Source organism: Uloborus diversus, chromosome 8, assembly GCF_026930045.1.
Source record: "Uloborus diversus isolate 005 chromosome 8, Udiv.v.3.1, whole genome shotgun sequence".
Classification (NCBI taxonomy): domain Eukaryota; kingdom Metazoa; phylum Arthropoda; class Arachnida; order Araneae; family Uloboridae; genus Uloborus; species Uloborus diversus.
The window spans coordinates 49,088,002-49,104,772 of NC_072738.1; the positions used below are offsets into that span (position 1 = coordinate 49,088,002).

General features: G+C 31.3%; 2 protein-coding genes across 2 annotated transcripts in view; one reads left to right on the forward strand and one right to left on the reverse strand.

The window, feature by feature from the left end:
- Positions 1-1,664, reverse strand: part of LOC129227308 (arginine-hydroxylase NDUFAF5, mitochondrial-like) — a 30,866-nt gene extending 29,202 nt beyond the window's left edge. Inside the window, exon 1 of the mRNA XM_054861849.1 lies at positions 1,243-1,664. Coding sequence (XP_054717824.1) covers positions 1,243-1,455 — 213 coding nt within the window. The 5' untranslated portion in view covers positions 1,456-1,664. The remainder of the gene's footprint in view (positions 1-1,242) is intronic.
- A 281-nt stretch (positions 1,665-1,945) lies between these two features.
- LOC129228126 (transitional endoplasmic reticulum ATPase) overlaps positions 1,946-16,771 on the forward strand; it is a 32,465-nt gene continuing 17,639 nt past the window's right edge. The window contains exons 1-10 of the mRNA XM_054862773.1: positions 1,946-2,197; positions 4,555-4,660; positions 8,303-8,475; positions 8,626-8,706; positions 10,627-10,819; positions 11,042-11,173; positions 12,209-12,311; positions 13,022-13,155; positions 13,938-14,073; positions 15,366-15,478. Coding sequence (XP_054718748.1) covers positions 2,181-2,197; positions 4,555-4,660; positions 8,303-8,475; positions 8,626-8,706; positions 10,627-10,819; positions 11,042-11,173; positions 12,209-12,311; positions 13,022-13,155; positions 13,938-14,073; positions 15,366-15,478 — 1,188 coding nt within the window. The 5' untranslated portion in view covers positions 1,946-2,180. The remainder of the gene's footprint in view (positions 2,198-4,554; positions 4,661-8,302; positions 8,476-8,625; positions 8,707-10,626; positions 10,820-11,041; positions 11,174-12,208; positions 12,312-13,021; positions 13,156-13,937; positions 14,074-15,365; positions 15,479-16,771) is intronic.

Below are 16,771 nucleotides of genomic sequence, written 5' to 3' on the forward strand. Positions count from 1 at the left end.
GATTCATTATATCTGTTGGCTTCACCAGTAGCGTACCTATGGGGTCTAGCTTCTAGCACCCCCTGGTGAACCTAAGAAATTGCTACATTGTTGTTTTTTATTTAAATTTAAAATTATTTTTTTATTAGTGATTTTTCAATAGTGTCCTAACTGGGTCAAACCTCCCTATTGAGAGAGGTTATTCAAGCAACAATTATATCAACAAGAAACCCATAAATTTATTTTATGACATGAGTTTCTACTCACGATGATGTTTCATGTTTCTAGGCACTGTTTGAACACAAGTGCAATCGTTGTTTTACTGTTTGCTTTCGTAAAATATTTTTTGACATTTTCTTCTCTTATTCATTCTATGCATCTTAGCTTTGGCAGGGGATGTCAGTCAAAAGTCTAGGTGTGATCCATTTTCTATCTCCTTTGACTTTTCTAGGTCCTGCTTTAGCAAATAGCGGCAGCTGTTCAGGTGTTACGAGTTGCGAATTGAATTAACATGGGCCTGTATGGGTTGTATATCTTAATAAGTATATTAAACAATGTAGAAAAGCAAATTTCAGTTGTGTTTAGCTAGATCAAAATTATTCACAAACAGGAGCTGTTTCAAATGACTACTGTCTATAATATGTAAAGTGATTTCAATTATAAGTTAAGAGCAACATTAATCTTATTTGAACCAAAAACACAATCTTACTTTCAGCAAATAAAATAAAATACATTGTTTTAAAAATGTTACACCATTAAACGAAATCAAATGGGAAGGTTTGACCTGGGTCAAACCTCCCTTAATAGCCATTTTAGAAAATATAATAAAAAACATATTAAAATAAATTGTGAATTTTAAAAGTAAGTATACAGGCTTTTAGCACATTAATCAGAGTATATAAATAAAGTAACTTACTTCTGTAAAAGTGAATGGCAAATCGCACAGAGAAGATGAACTCGCAAACGAAAAAATTTTACTTTTTTGCGTGAAAAAGCTATCACACGCGTTTTCTTCTTAATTGTACTTCAAATTGGCAAACAAATAGAAACAGCTTTAGAATATACTTAATATCATGCTACACTCCAGTGATCATCAGTTAAAAATGTGTTTAAATATGAAAATGATGGGGTGGGTCAGGTCTCCCCAGTCTCCCCTACGCTACTGGCCTTCAGCGATAAGACACGGGATTACTATCCTATACCTATCCACTATGTATCTTTTACAATGAAAATATGAAAAACAGAACTTGTTTATTGACTTACTTCATTTTTCAAATAATGGTAAATATAGCCATCAGGATGTTCAGCACACCAGTCTCTATGAATTTTCTTCGCTTTTCGATCAAAAATATTAAGGGTAGATGAGCTAAAATCACTTTTATTTCTGCAAAAGAATAATGCTAAAGATTTTTGAAACATTTTTCCAATGCATAATGAATTTCTGTAAAGCATTATTGGCAAGCATTCAAAAAACATTCGCAGCAGGAATTATTACACTCACAACATATTTACAAAATCAACTCAAACCGTTTTTTAATACGCTTGCACGTCAGGATCAGCTAAAAATGATCTTGAAGAACCACACAAAGCTTTGGATTAGTCTTTTAAGTCTTTGGAGCATAAATATTCAACGTTTTTGTTTTCCTTGTGTATTTGACCTGTCCTTTCTCCCCTTTACATTTGAAAATTTGTATACAAACAAACTTGAAACAGCTTCTCTTCAGTTCAGTTTCTTATTAATGAGGGGAATGCAGAAATGATTGGAGAGAAGGGGAGAAAAAGGTATGCAACTGTTCATTACTGAAGAAAAGAGTAGCAGAAGGAAAAAACAAAGTATTAGTTATTAATTCAATATTTATTCTCTTTTAAAATTAGTCGATATTTTATTTTACTTTTTACCAGAAGCAAAATTATTTTTGGCAAATAGCATTGTGTTACGTCATGATTCAACAAAGCCCCGCAGGAAGTCGATTAGGTTATGATTTGATGTTGATGCGTGATGTTCAGAATCTGCTGTTCCATTGTATGACTCTTGCTTGTTTGATTACGTGTTTTTTGTTGAACAAGTTAAGTTAGTTACAAAATTTGGGATCTTTAATTTCGTCGAAGTATCAGAAGATCCTATCATTGTCAGTGCAATTTCGCATTTTATCGTTTGGAAGAAACTTCGAAGTTCAGCCACAGAAAAGCCAAAATTAAGAATGGCAGGAAAACAAAAGTAATTTTTAAGTTCTTGACAGCTTTTACTTTTTATAAACTATTTAATTTAACTGCTTTTTCGTTTTGTTTGTGTGTAAAATATGTTTTATTAAAATCAGCTGAAATTCTCACCGGCATTTTAAATGAAGAACAAAAGAGATTTTTTTTTAACTATCAATCGTATTAACATTTTATAATTAATTACTTAATTTTATGAGATTTGAAAACATGTTATAATGTAGTTTATTTAGCTTCTTTGTGTGTTTCGCTAATGTATGAATTGTCAATTTTCATTAAGCCTAACAAAGTTTTGCTGAGTCAGAATGATAGGCCTAATAATAGTCATAGTACACATAATAGTTTCGGATATGAGGAATTTATTGCGTTGAAATGTATGTTTGATGTTTTTGGTGTTTTTCTTTAAAAATTGGCACAGGAAGTCGAGAAAAAAATCTAGTTTTGAAATTTTTTGTTTGTTACCTTCTTGAAGATTTGTTTCTGTCCAATAATTGACATTTTGTTGAGATCCCATCGAGTCGTGAACATATTAACGAACCACAATTTGACAGTTCAATGTTCAACTTTGGAACTTTAATTTTGCCAACTGTTGAGTCATATTTAAAAATTACATTTTATCTAGAGAAGTAAGATTCAATATTAAAACTTAAGGGGAAAAAATGTACCTTAAATTTTTGCTGTCATAATTGAGTTTCTAATTCTGAAATGTTTTTTATCTGAAATAAAGAAAAACTTTCCGTTTTTGCTAGGGGTGAAATAGTCACACCTCAAATAATAAATTGTTTTCTCGATTCAATTCTAACTCAAACGATTCCTTAAAATCTGAAATGTATTTCACACTTTTTATCAATTTCCTACGGCACATACACATCCTTTTGTTAACGGGGCCATCGCAGGGTCAGGAAATTAGGTGGGTATGAATTCGGTTTCCTAGATATACAGTTTCCTCTTTTTACTGATTAATAAGAATATTAATTATCACCATATTTTTGGGAATAAGTGCTGCATCCCAATATGTATTCAAGCAAAAAAAAATGTTAATTGTATTCGCTGCACCCGGCGGAAGAACCTAATTGTAATATATATTTCAGAACAAAAAACTTATTTACCACTCCTATGTGGACAATATTTAATTCCCCAATTCTAAGACAAATAAAATCATTAAACCCCGTTCCTGTGGACACCCATCTAAATTGAGGACAAAAAAATTTGTCCGTTAAGTGTCCACATTAGAGAGACTTACTTAACTTCCAGCTTTAGTTCCAGCTCAATTACATAGGAGCCATTTCCAAAAGAAACTCCGTTAGAAATGTTTGGTGAAAAGTTGGGCAAAGACTTCACAAATGACCACAAAAAATTCTAAGATGTTTATTAGGAAACTATAAAAAAATTTTCCAATAAAGTTGCTTGACCACCCTGAGCAACCCACGGGGTAAAACTCCTTAAAAAGTGGGAAGTCCCTTCCTCTTCCCTACTACCACTCTTGCTTATAATGCTCATTCTTCCTTTGCCTTTTACCAATTTCCTCTTTGCTGCTCCAGCTATGTGCCATGAGGCCTCTGTTTTGGTGGCTCTTCCGCAGTGAAACACATGCAATCAACGACCCATGATGTGGTGCAAACAATTTTTTAATAATTTTTTTTACTTGAAAAAATACAGGCTGTTCCTATTTAACCTACAAAACCTCTATTTTTGCAACCGGTAGTCCTAGATGCATACTTCCAATTGAAAAAATGTTCCGAGTCTGATGAGAAATTAAGGTATTGAAAGTTTAAAGCAAAAATAAAAATGAGTCAAGAAACTTATACTGACCTTAGGTCCTCTAACTTATATTTGGGGAAATAGACCCCATTGAAAATATAACAAAAAAAAGAGAACCAACTGTCGAAAACTTGATAACTCTGACCCATGATTGAAAAGAAAATTTCATTTTTATTTCTTTAGCGGCGTGTGTGTCGCTCTGGGGGCTTGCTGGGACCTCTCAAAGCAATTTCTTATACAGCAAGTTTGGTCTGACGATTTATCTGGTTTGACACTGTAGTGCATTATTGAAAATTCTTAAATAATTTTTTAATCATGTTGATGGGGTCTCTTCTTATTGGGATGTAGGTCTGTCTGCAATGTGCATAGTTGCATTTTATCATTGAGTAAAAATTCAGTTTTGTTTGCTAAATTAAGTATTATTTTCCAACTCTTAAAAATTCTAGTTAGGGACTCTGTTTGTAATATTAATTTAAATACCGAAGCCATGGAGGGTAATAATCAAGTTATTATTTACCATTATTTTCAATTTATGAATGTTGGATTTTTCATTCTTATTCTTTGAAATTTATAATTAAAGTTACTTTCTTTCAACAGCCAAGAAGAGCTAGCAACAGCAATATTGAAGACCAAACAGAAACCTAATCGATTGTTGGTAGAAGAAGCTGTGAATGATGATAATTCTGTTGTTGATCTTTCACAGGTAATTTCCTTTTCAAAGTTACTGACTGACCTAAAATCTCATAGATGAGAGTGTGATATGTAAAGGCTATTAAACTTGATCTAACGTCAAATAGTTTGTACAAATTAAACAGAAAACTTGTGAAAAATATTATATATGTGCACAGAAAAGATAAAAAGTTTATAAAAACTCAGACATGTTTCGGAGGCAATAGCCTCCTTTCTCAGTGCGAAATGTACAAATGGATGAATCAAGGTCAAGGGGAAGTTAAATTGTGTAACCGGAAAAAGGAGGCTATTGCCTCCGAAACATATCTGCGTTTTTATAAACTTATCTTTTCTGTGCTTTTAAACGTTGTTTAATTTTTATCAAATAACTTTGCATATTTTGGGGAGTAGAAGCTTTGAAGGAATAGGGAAAACAAGTAAAGTAGAAAATTTCTCTGTCCTGTTAAGGCTGTCCATGCACCTGGAAAGTCATGGATTTCAACCATGATCAAAAATAGGCATGCAGAATCGGAAATTTTCTGCTACAAAATGTTCAAAAAGCATAGTAACTGACAACTGATCATGGATTTTAGATTCTAGAACTTACATCTTTGCCCAAATTGACATATTAGGTGTAAAATGTATGCATCTTAGTTGTTTCTTACACTTTTCTGCATCATTCCTGATTTTTAATGTGGTGCAAAATCTGATTGTATCTGCTTCTGTAAAGCTTGCTTTACAGGCTGATTTGACTACTGTTTTTCAGTACCTTCACAAAAATAGTATTTTAAAATCTGTACTTATACAAAAATGAAATAATAAAATCAGCAACTTTACAATTTTGAAAATCAGTGCATGCAGAGTCACAAAATTAAAAAATTGAGAATTTTGCAAAAATCTGCATTTAAAAATAGAAAATGTGTTGCTTTGTTTAAAGAAGAATTTTCTTCTTTACTAATAATAAAGCTGAAAGTCTCTCTGTCAGGATCTCTGTGATACTCATTTTTATGAAATTTGGTACAAAATTAGTTTGTAGCATGGGGGTGTTCCCCTCAAAGCACTTTTTCGAAAATTCGATTTTGTTCTTTTTCTATTTCAATTAAAAGAAAATTTTACCGAGCAAATTACCGCAATGTAGACGAATAAATTACCAAATTATCATAATGTGGAACCATAACATCGGCAAGCAAATGAATATTGAAAAATGGCGAGAAATTCATCATCCATAATTTGTAAATATACAGTCGAACCAAATGACCTTTTATTTCTCTACTAAGGGCAAAGCTGTGTGGGTACCACTGGTATAAAATAAAATGCTAAGCTGATTTATATGAACGATGGATGACTTAGACTTTTTGCCAAATTTCATTTATGCAATTTTATCGCTACCTTTTAGCATCTGTTTTTTGAGGCCATTTTTCTGATAATTTCTTGTATTTTACACTGTACAAAGCCTTGGAAAATACCGTTTTATTTTTGAAATAATAGAAGATGACATTTGCACTTTTCAAGCTGAAATTAAAGCTGTTCTAATTTTCTTTCAAAAGATAGAATGTGCCATTAAAAATCCCAAAACAGTACTGATTTTAAAAAACTTTCACAAAAATAGGTAGAGAAAAAAAAATCCTAGATTGGCCATTGAATAGTCACTCAGATATATTTTACTTTAGTTTAAAGTTTTAGTGAAAATATACTTTGAATGTTAAGATTGCAAAACTAAGCCTCTCATGATCTGCTCCTGTGACCAAGCTTTTTAGACATTATTGGAAAAATATTCAAGGCAGTAGGTATTTTATTGAAGTGTCTTTTGGGCAATTCCATGGTGTCGGACGTAAAAAATGAAGAAAAATTTCTCAGTTTTAAATCCATTTACCAAATATAAACTGTTCCAAAATGATCAAATTTATTTACGAGATACTTACTACATCCCACTGAATAAAAAATCATGTTAGTTTTTCAAAATAAATCCCTAAAGTATAAACTAAAAAAATTTAAAGAGTTGGTGTCGGACGTAAACACACAAATAGTAAAATTGATGGTTCACTTAAAAATTATTAAAAGTCTGTGAATTTGCTTACATTTTAATTTTAAAAACAGCATAATTCTAAAGTACACTTGTGATTGAAGCATATTTCCCAGTTTTCAAATGATATTATAAGGAATAAAATTATTTAAAAAATATTTTTAGCTTGTTGTCGGATGTAAATTTTCAGTGTCGGACATGAATTGTTCATATTGGACGTAAACTTTTGCTTTTAAATGTTAATACATAACAATGATCACAGTTATAAATATGTAAATTATAGGTTACATATACTGAAACAAAATTTACCAAGTAAATTCAAAAGTGGAGTTGATTAGGGGAAGTGGACACTGGGGTAAGTGGGTCACCCCCCAAAAACTGAACATATGCTTTTTATACTTTTTTACATTGATCATGTCATGGTTCATCACAGTGATTAGTTTTGCATATATTTGGGTTATGTGGAACTTTTTTTCTAGGTCAGAAAACTTAGTCCAAAAAAAAAATCTGAAAAATATTTTGTGGCGAGTTTAAGCAGCATTTTTCAAAGTGTTTCCCGGTTAGCATATATTTTTTTATGATAATTAAACATTCATGTACAGTTTAAATTAGAGTGCATACTGCAATCAGAATTTTTGAGTAAAATATTATTAAAAACCATTTTAGAGCAGGAGCATCACTTACCCCGTAAAATTTCGCTGTAAGACATCCCCACACAATGGGGTAACTGGTTCCCCTCCCCCCTAACAGTGAGGATTTGAAAATCAAAAGCAGCTTTGATGAAATATTTGTATTAGTGAAATACAAGACAACTATGATGACTTAGTAGGAATTGATAGTTCAGCTACAAAAGCTGGTGATTAGTTATTTGTGAAACTTACCTGAAAGAAAACCATCAAGATTTATATGGGTTGAATGTTGATAATAGTTCTTCCTTAGCCAACTTTACATAGAGGCAGTCATTTAGTGTTTCCAATTTCTTTTTCCTCAGCATAATTAACTGCCCATTTTGGTGTCGGACTTAAAACACTTAATGTACCCCAAAGGAATTGTTTTGCAAATCAAAATGAATTATATTTTGACAAATTTTTGCAACATCACCAGCAACACATTGTATCTTTAAATGGTTATTTATCTCAATTCATAATATTAATATGTATTTTTTAGAAAAAAAAAACAGAATTTCTTCGAGAGTCGCCAAATATGGTTTGAAAATACTCAAGATGTTGACTTTAGTTTAACCTCCTGTAACTTATTTATAACTCAAGTGATCAAATTTTAGACAGGCATTTCAAAATATACAAATCTTTACCTTTAAAATGACACCTTATTTGTTTAGAAGTTTTAATTTTGAAAATTTGATCATCTGGTTGACCTTATCATGGAATTGCCCTTTTGTTATTGAAAATGCAATTTTGTCTTCCAATAATTTTTTATTATTGCCTATTATTTTTCTGTTTGATTTAAATAAAATCTGCTTTGATATTTATTGTTCTAATTTATGGTTGAGCATTGAAGTACAATTTTTTATTCTTGAAAAGTTTTTCAATTTTTTTCTTCTTGAAGGGTATGTATGAGCCCTGCCCTGAAAAATGCATATTACACTCTTAAAATTGTTTTCGTGATTGGTAATGTTTTGTATTTTCATTTCAGACAAAAATGAATGATCTTCAGTTGTTTCGTGGTGACACTATATTATTGAAAGGCAAGAAACGGCGTGAAACTGTTTGCATTGTGCTTTCAAACGATAATGTTCCCCATGAGAAAATTCGTATGAACAGATGTGTCAGAAACAATTTGCGTGTGAGACTTGGTGATGTTGTTAAGTAAGTTGTTTTCATTTATTAAAACATCAAAATCAGTTTTTGAAGTTCATTAAATCATTTTTATAAAATCACATTTTAAGATGTATTTCAGCTTTTAGGCTTGAATTTGTATGTTCTTGGTCATTGGCTAACTTCTGTTTTTTTTTCCAGTATCCAACCTTGTCCTGATGTTAAATACGGTAAAAGGATTCATGTGTTACCTATAGATGATACTGTGGAAGGTCTTACAGGGTAATTAACTTATATCAAAAGATTTAGATTTATGTGAATATTATCAGTGTCATTAGTGTTTTTAGTATGCTTATTTAGTTAGTGTTTAAAATTTCCCACAAATGTTAACCATAGCTGATAATGCTGTTTTTGGGTTATTTTTGAACCTATTGTTTGAGTTCCCCAGTGTAAAAATACAGGATGTCCGAAAAGTCCTTGATACATTTAAAATATTCATAGAAAACCAACAAATTGTCATATGAATTTCTGGTTTACACCATAATACTTCACAGGTTCAAGAGTTTTTATGACATCAAAAAAAGGGGTGGGGGAGAAAAAGAAAAAAAGGCATTTTGCAGCCAGGGTGTCAGTATATGCTATGCTTATAATTCTTCGTTTAGTATTTTTCATCCCTTTTTCCCATGTCAACAAAAGCGATTTAAAAGTTACTTTTAAATCCAAAGTTTAAGCAATTAAACACATAGTATTTTAACTTAGCATTTGTATTTAAAATAAGTTAAATTATATAATTTTATGAAGTTGTACATCGATGCTCCCTTCCTGTAAATTTTTTCAGTACTTGAAATTTTTAATTATTTGAGTAATTACTTGATTTTGCAATTATTTGAGTAATTATTAACATCATTCATTGTGAATAAATGTTGCTAATGGTTTGGGAATACTAAAACAAAAATGGTTTTTAAATTCACAAAATTTCCGATTGCTGAAAACCGCAAAGTCCCCCCCCCCCCCATGTGCCAACCGCAGAGGTGAACACCCTGCAAACTTTAAGAACTTTCCAAAGCAAGGGCGCCCATATAGGGGGGCTCCCCCCCCCTTAGAAATGAGAACTTTCTTGCATTTAGTGCTTTTTTCTTTGCAAAAATGTATAAACATTTATTTTCCAGCCATTAATGAATAAGTTATTAAAAATGTCAAATTTTATAATCTCTGATCTGTACTAAAATTTGTTTCCATGTGGAAAATACTCTGCTAAACCATGGGGAAAATTTTTGAGCCCCCCCCCCCTTAAAATTTTGCATATGGGCGCCCTTAGTCCAAAGCGACTATTTCTAGTCGACTTAAAAAATTGAAATTTAAGAAATAAAAATATTGAAGTTCATAAATTTGAAGAAAAAACAAAATCGTGTGAAATCAAACTACAGGAACCACTTGTAACAACAGAAATGAATAATAATGTACTTGATGGCATTAACTAAAACCTTGCATAATCTGCTGATAGAACTTAGAAATTAGTTGACATTTATTTTCAACTGATGTCTGTTCACATTTTCATTCCTAACTTCTACTACCAGTTTATTTTTGGTTGTTTTTGCTAGTAGGCGTGGCTTTGCGGTGGATTGAATATTCATTCAATGAGCGTGCCTCTAGCCTCTCATCTACTCCTTAATTGGAAATCTCACTGCTACAGCTGAAGTTGCATCTCAATTCTTTAAGTTCTACCATACTTGGTTAATTATTGCCACTTTAACTTACCTTACCTCTTAATAATGAATTTAATTATTAAAATAACTTCATTTAGATAACTTGGGCCTAACCTGCGATCTGAAGTCGGCCAATTAGAAAGCCTTCTGGCATACTTCCTATCTGGGTATTTAACAATTAAGCATAATCCTATTTGAGACTGATCAAAAGAACCATTAAGCTCTACCATCATCGACGCCCGGGCGCACATCTGAATGAAGTCACTTAGGAGGCAGCATGGGCTGTTGAAAGGAGATAAAGTTGCTGGAATATTAGTGATCAATTAAAATTCCAATATTTCTCTTTCCTGAATGATGATTGACTTTTTAAATATTAAAGTGAAAAAATTATGCATAACTAATTGCACATTATTGCTTAATTTTGCTTTTTTCTCCAGCAATTATGTAGATCTTCCAAAAAAAAAATCTTTTCATTGTGTTTTCTCATGTTTTACAGGAGTTTATTTGACGTGTACTTAAAACCTTACTTCTTAGAAGCATATAGGCCCATACATAAGGGTGATTTATTCATTGTTAGAGGAGGCATGCGTGCAGTTGAATTTAAAGTTGTGGAAACTGATCCTAGTCCATATTGTATAGTAGCTCCTGATACTGTGATTCACTGTGAAGGTGATCCCATTAAAAGAGAGGTAAGTTTGTGTGTTCGTAAAATCATTTAATACATGAATTGAAGAACAATAATCACTTATAATATTTTTAATGAGGCATAATTTAAGTCATTAAAATAGCATTTTTTATTATTTAAAATGCTAGTAATGTTTTAAGCGTGTTATTGTTAATGTACATAATATCAACATTTGAATTGTTTATTCGTATTTTTATCAGTTTTCTTGTTTCAATTGATGTTTTAGGAAGAAGAAGAAACTCTAAATGCCGTTGGTTATGATGATGTTGGTGGCTGTAGAAAGCAGCTTGCCCAAATTAAAGAAATGGTTGAATTACCTCTTAGACATCCCAGTCTCTTTCGTGCTATTGGCGTTAAAGTAAGTTTTTGTACTTTAAAGTTTTCATTATAATATGGAGAAAGGGGGAAAAAAAACCCCAGTAAATTATTTTAAACATTCTGTTAAAATCTCATAGATTGTGGTGGTAGAATATTTTGTATTAGTTTGCTCCCTAATTTAATGTTTTTTTTTTTCTGTTAGTTCAAATGGTTGAAGCAGCCAAAAGTTAAATGTTGAGCCTTTGGTACTCCTTTAATAGTCATGTTTTAACCAAATTAAAATCACTTAGCAAAAGTAACTAAATAACAAAAAATTAAAATGTATATAACTATGGAGTGAAAGCTATCAGATAACTCAGGGCCATTAAGAGCAGAGACTGGCCCCTTGTCAGTTTCATCTCCAAGCCCCTCCCCCTCATAAAAATTATAAAACTTCCTCCAAAATGTATCAAATTTAAACTAGTCAGATTACAAGTCAGTCTGAAAAAAGGAAAAAAAACTATCAAATCGGAAATGAAGCAAGACGAAAACTATTTGCGTTTTTTAAAAATTTCTTTGGAACCAGGAATGGCAAGTTTTTGCCAGCTTTTCCCAAAGTGGCAAAAATAAAATTTCGACTAACATCGTACTGATTTTGCATTATTTACCTTTCATTTAGGGAAGTAATATTAGTAGCTCTCATAAAGAGAAAATATACTACCTTAAAATACTTAATGTTCTGTTAAAAAGAAAACTTAAAAGTACTCAATAAAGATATCTTTGTTTAAATTTTTATTTATTTGCAATGAAGAGAGATTTTTTTTCTTTTTAATATTTTGACATATGCAAAAACTAAGAAATTTTTGTAACGTTCATTGTGCCAGGTTAGCAGATTTGCTTTTTAATTCTGGATTTCAGCTTTCCTCCAAGATTTTGGGATTTTCTAGTTTTGTTGTGTTATTATACCAATGTTTTGGTGTGTTGTTCTTTACATCAGCATTTTGCGATGCTTCGATGTTTTTCCAAGCCTTCATGCCTACTAGTATGTTTTATTGTAATAATCTTTAATCAAATTCTTATTATTTTCAATTTCTAGCCACCTAGGGGTATTCTGCTGTACGGTCCTCCCGGCACGGGTAAAACTCTTATTGCTAGAGCTGTGGCTAATGAAACTGGAGCTTTCTTCTTTTTAATTAATGGTATTAGTTCTTTGGATTTCATTGTTTAAAATATTTTGTTAATTATATTTTAGCAATCTTTAACCACTGAAAGATAAATTATTAATATTTATTGTTATTAGCGCTAAAACTTCCTCCTCCCCACTCTAACTTATTGCAGCTTTTACAAGCTGATAAAATCACCATATTATTGGGAAAAATATGATGAAACAGCATTTGATTTTATTCAAGATGTCTTAATGTTCTAAAACATCCTGTGTTATTGATCATTGTTCAATAATCAAGGACATCCTATATTAGCATATAGAGTTAACCATTTTTTTTTAATAAATGTAGATACATGATAAAATTTTCAAGGCACAATGTAAGTTAGGCCACATTTTAAATAATGTTATTCCTATGAATCACCAATTTGAAAGTATGAAACATGTTTGTAAATTTATTTGTAGTAAATTGTGATACATGCTAAATTACCATTGACTAGAATAGCTATTCTTATTAAAACTTTAATGTTGAAGCATTTAACGCATTGACTTACACAGTCAGCCACAGGTTTTTCGTTGATGACTGAAAAGGACTCAATAGTTCTAGCTTTTTCTCAGCGTTTCATGCTGTCAATAGATGGCATGTCACATTATATAACTCTTGGAAAGCTGAAAAATCAATACACTGTATTTTGTTATTTCTGCATGTTATATTTACTTATTTAATCATTTGAAAATTTTCCTCAGGACCTGAAATAATGAGCAAGTTGGCTGGAGAATCTGAAAGCAATTTGCGAAAGGCATTTGTGGAGGCTGAAAAGAACGCTCCTTCTATAATTTTCATTGATGAACTGGATGCAATTGCTCCCAAAAGAGAAAAGGTAATTTTCATTATGAAAAATGCTTTGAATACTATACGTGTAAAATGTTTGTTTAGAATTTTTTAAAAAGCAATTTAATTTGAAAATTGTTTCATAACTGATCTTACACCTCTTAATTTCTTTTTCTTTTGTTCCTCTTTGTTATGCAGCGGAAAGGCATTGTTCAGTGTAGTCAAGTTTCCCATTAGTGGGAGACTCACTTTTTTGCCCATCTCCCACTTAACTCATTTCTCCCAATATTTTAGACTTTATTAAAGATATTGTTATCAAAACAGATCAATTAAACCAGTTTTGTGCATTGTAGCTGGAAAGTTTAGATGAATTAATAAACCAAGGAGAGTTGATATTCAGTGGAGCTCTATTGGTAGATTAAACAGTGCTGATGGGGTGTTATAATATAAGAACTCGCTCTAAAATAGTCTTGGCTGTTTTAACAACAATGCAGAGTATGGGTAAGTTTTGACCAAACGAAATATAATTTAGACTTAATATAAAAAGTGACATGCTGAAAAAATTTCCATTCCCCTAGAAAATGTTTTTACCGTTTAGATTTATAAAAATAAAATCATCAGTTTCTTTTTTCCTCATATTCACCTTCAATGATTTATGTGTTTTAACAGCCATCTTTTATAAAGTCTTGAAGGTAGAGTTCTATTATGTCGACACATTAATTTGATGTATAATTTAAAATTTCCATAATGGAATTAACAATCAACCACAATTTATTAAAAATGCCCATAACTCTAGCTATTTATGGTATTTATTATTTCTTTTAATTTTAGACACAAGGTGAAGTAGAAAGGCGAATTGTGTCCCAACTATTGACACTGATGGATGGTCTTAAACAAAGATCCCATGTCATTGTAATGGCTGCAACTAACAGGCCAAACAGCATTGATGCAGCTTTGAGACGATTTGGTAACCTTGTTTTTGTCTCAGTTTATGCAGAATAACACACACTTTAATGTCATCAGTTTTCCTCCTTCAAGCTTGTATGTATTAATCTGCTGTTGGTGAAACATGCATCATAAAGCTGTGTTGGAACAGCAGAACTTTGATGATTTATTTTGTATGTTTGGTCTTCAATAAGCTTTTGACGTGCTATGTTATGCGACTCTTTTGGGAGAGTAGCATGCTTGTTCTCATAGTGCAATAAAACCTCTATTGAAGTTCATTTCCTGTTCCATATTTGATTTGTGTATATTTGGAGCACATATTTTGCTGAAAAAGTAGGTAGCTAATTTTTGTAAAAAAAAATATAAAAAATTTTTAATACATTTAGAAAAAACTTCTAATTTCTTTTTGTGTTCTAAAATACCCAAAGTTTTCTAAAATGTTTTTAGCTGAGTTAGTAAAATTCATTTTTGAAGCAATTATTCTCCTTTAATTTTGTCAGATTCATGTTTGGAAAAACATCAGGTTGCAATGGCTTTTTCTACAGAATTAATGACTTGGCTAATTGTAGTTCAGGTGATCTCAGATTTCATATTTTTAGTGATGCAGAAATCATTGGACAATATAAGAGGAATGTGTACCAATGGGGGAGGGGAGTCAAAGCAATGAAGTGAAAGAAGAAAAATTTACAACTTAGTAGCTTTAGAAGTGTTTTCAAAATTTTGAGTTGTGCGCTAATTTTACATTTTGAAAACGTGGAAAATCCTACCCTTTCCTACGATATATAATATTAATATGTACAAGTAATTATTCACCCTCATATTCGGGAATTTGTGTGAAAATTGGGCCTAAATTGGAATTAAAAGAACTACTTATCGAATTTTTTTTTTGAGCTGGTCTGCAAACCTTTCCGGTACTGAAAGATACTGTGAAAATTTCAGCGAAATCAACTGGGAAGTTCTCGAGTTTTGCACATTCATTGCATTGCACACACATTTTTTAGGAAACTTCATTTTATACTATATAGAGATACCTAGCTGATACATTCTCTATCTTATTGATTTTTATGGTAATTCGTCCAATGATTTATCCCCCCCCCCAGACATTTTCATTACCATTTAAACTCTGCTAGTTATCTATTGTTTAAAATTGTAATAAGGATTTTACTTGCCCTTAGAATGCAAATTTTTGTTCCGGTTAATGCATTTGTGAAAGGTTATAAAAAAGTTACTTAGAATTTTATACATGTAATGAAATACAGATATCACTGTAGTAAGGTGTTTTGAAGGAAATTCTAAAATAATTTTAAATTGCAGGTCGATTTGATCGTGAAGTTGATATTGGTATTCCTGATGCTACTGGCCGGCTTGAAATTTTAAGAATTCATACTAAGAACATGAAATTGGCAGATGATGTTGATTTAGAAAAGGTAGAAATATTTATATTTATTTTAGAGTAATTTTTTTTTAGAGTTTAGAGTAATAGTAAACTTTTTAGAGTAATTTTGAAGTTGGTTCTATTTTTTTTTTTTTTTCAGAATTTTTTTATGTTATCTCTGTCAGTTCTCAACATTGGGGCAATTCCGTGGTGTCGGGCGTAAAAAACGAAGAAAAATTTCTCAGTTTTAATTCTGTTTACCAAATATGAACTGTTCCAAAATGATCACATTTATTTACAAGATACTTATTACATCCCACTGGAAAAAAATCATGTTAGTTTTTCAAAATGGATCCCTAAAGTATAAGTTAAAAAATTTTAAAGAGTTGGTGTCGGACGTAAACACACAAATAGTAAAATTGATGGTTCACTTAAAAACTATTAAAAGTCTGTGAATTGACTTACATTTTAATTTTAAAAACAGCATAATTCTAAAGTATATTTATGATTGAAGAATATTTCACAGTTTTCAAATGATTTTATAAAGAATAAAAATATTTAAAAAATATTTTTAACTTGGTGTCGGACGTAAATTGTTCACATTGGACGTAAACTATTGCTCTTAAATGTCAATACATAACAATGATTACAGTTATAAATATATAAATTATAGGTTACATATCCTGAAACAAAATTTACCACTTAAATTCAAAAGTAGGGTTGATTGGGTGAAGTGGGACACTGGGGTAAGTGGGTCACCCCCAAAAACCGAAATAGCCATATAGTTTTTATACTATTTTACTTTAATCATGTCACGGTTCATCACAATGATTAGTTTTGCATACATTTGGGTTACATGGAATTTTTTTTTTACGTCAGAGAACTTAGTCAAAAAAAAAAAAAATCTAAAAATATTTGACTCTGTTTTAGAGAAAACTGTTTTAGAGGAGAGGCCCCACTTACCCCGTAAAATTTCGCTATAAGAGGTCCCCACACAATGGGGTAAGTGGTTCCCACCATAACAGTGAGGATTTGAAAATCAAAAGCAACTCTGATGAAATATTTGTATTAGTGAAATACAGGACAACTATGATGACTTAGTAGGAATTGATAGTTCAGCTACAAAAGCTGGTGATTAGTTGTTTGTGAAACTTACCGGAAAGAAAACCATCAAGATTTATACGGGTTGAATGTTGATAATGGTTCTTCCTTAGTCAACTTTACATAGACCAGTCATTTAGTGTTTCCAATTTCTTTTTCCACTTATAGTTTTGGCAAATTTGCCAAAATTGATCTTAACTGGATTACGTTCATTCAACACACCTCTTCTAAAAAGGGGTCCTAC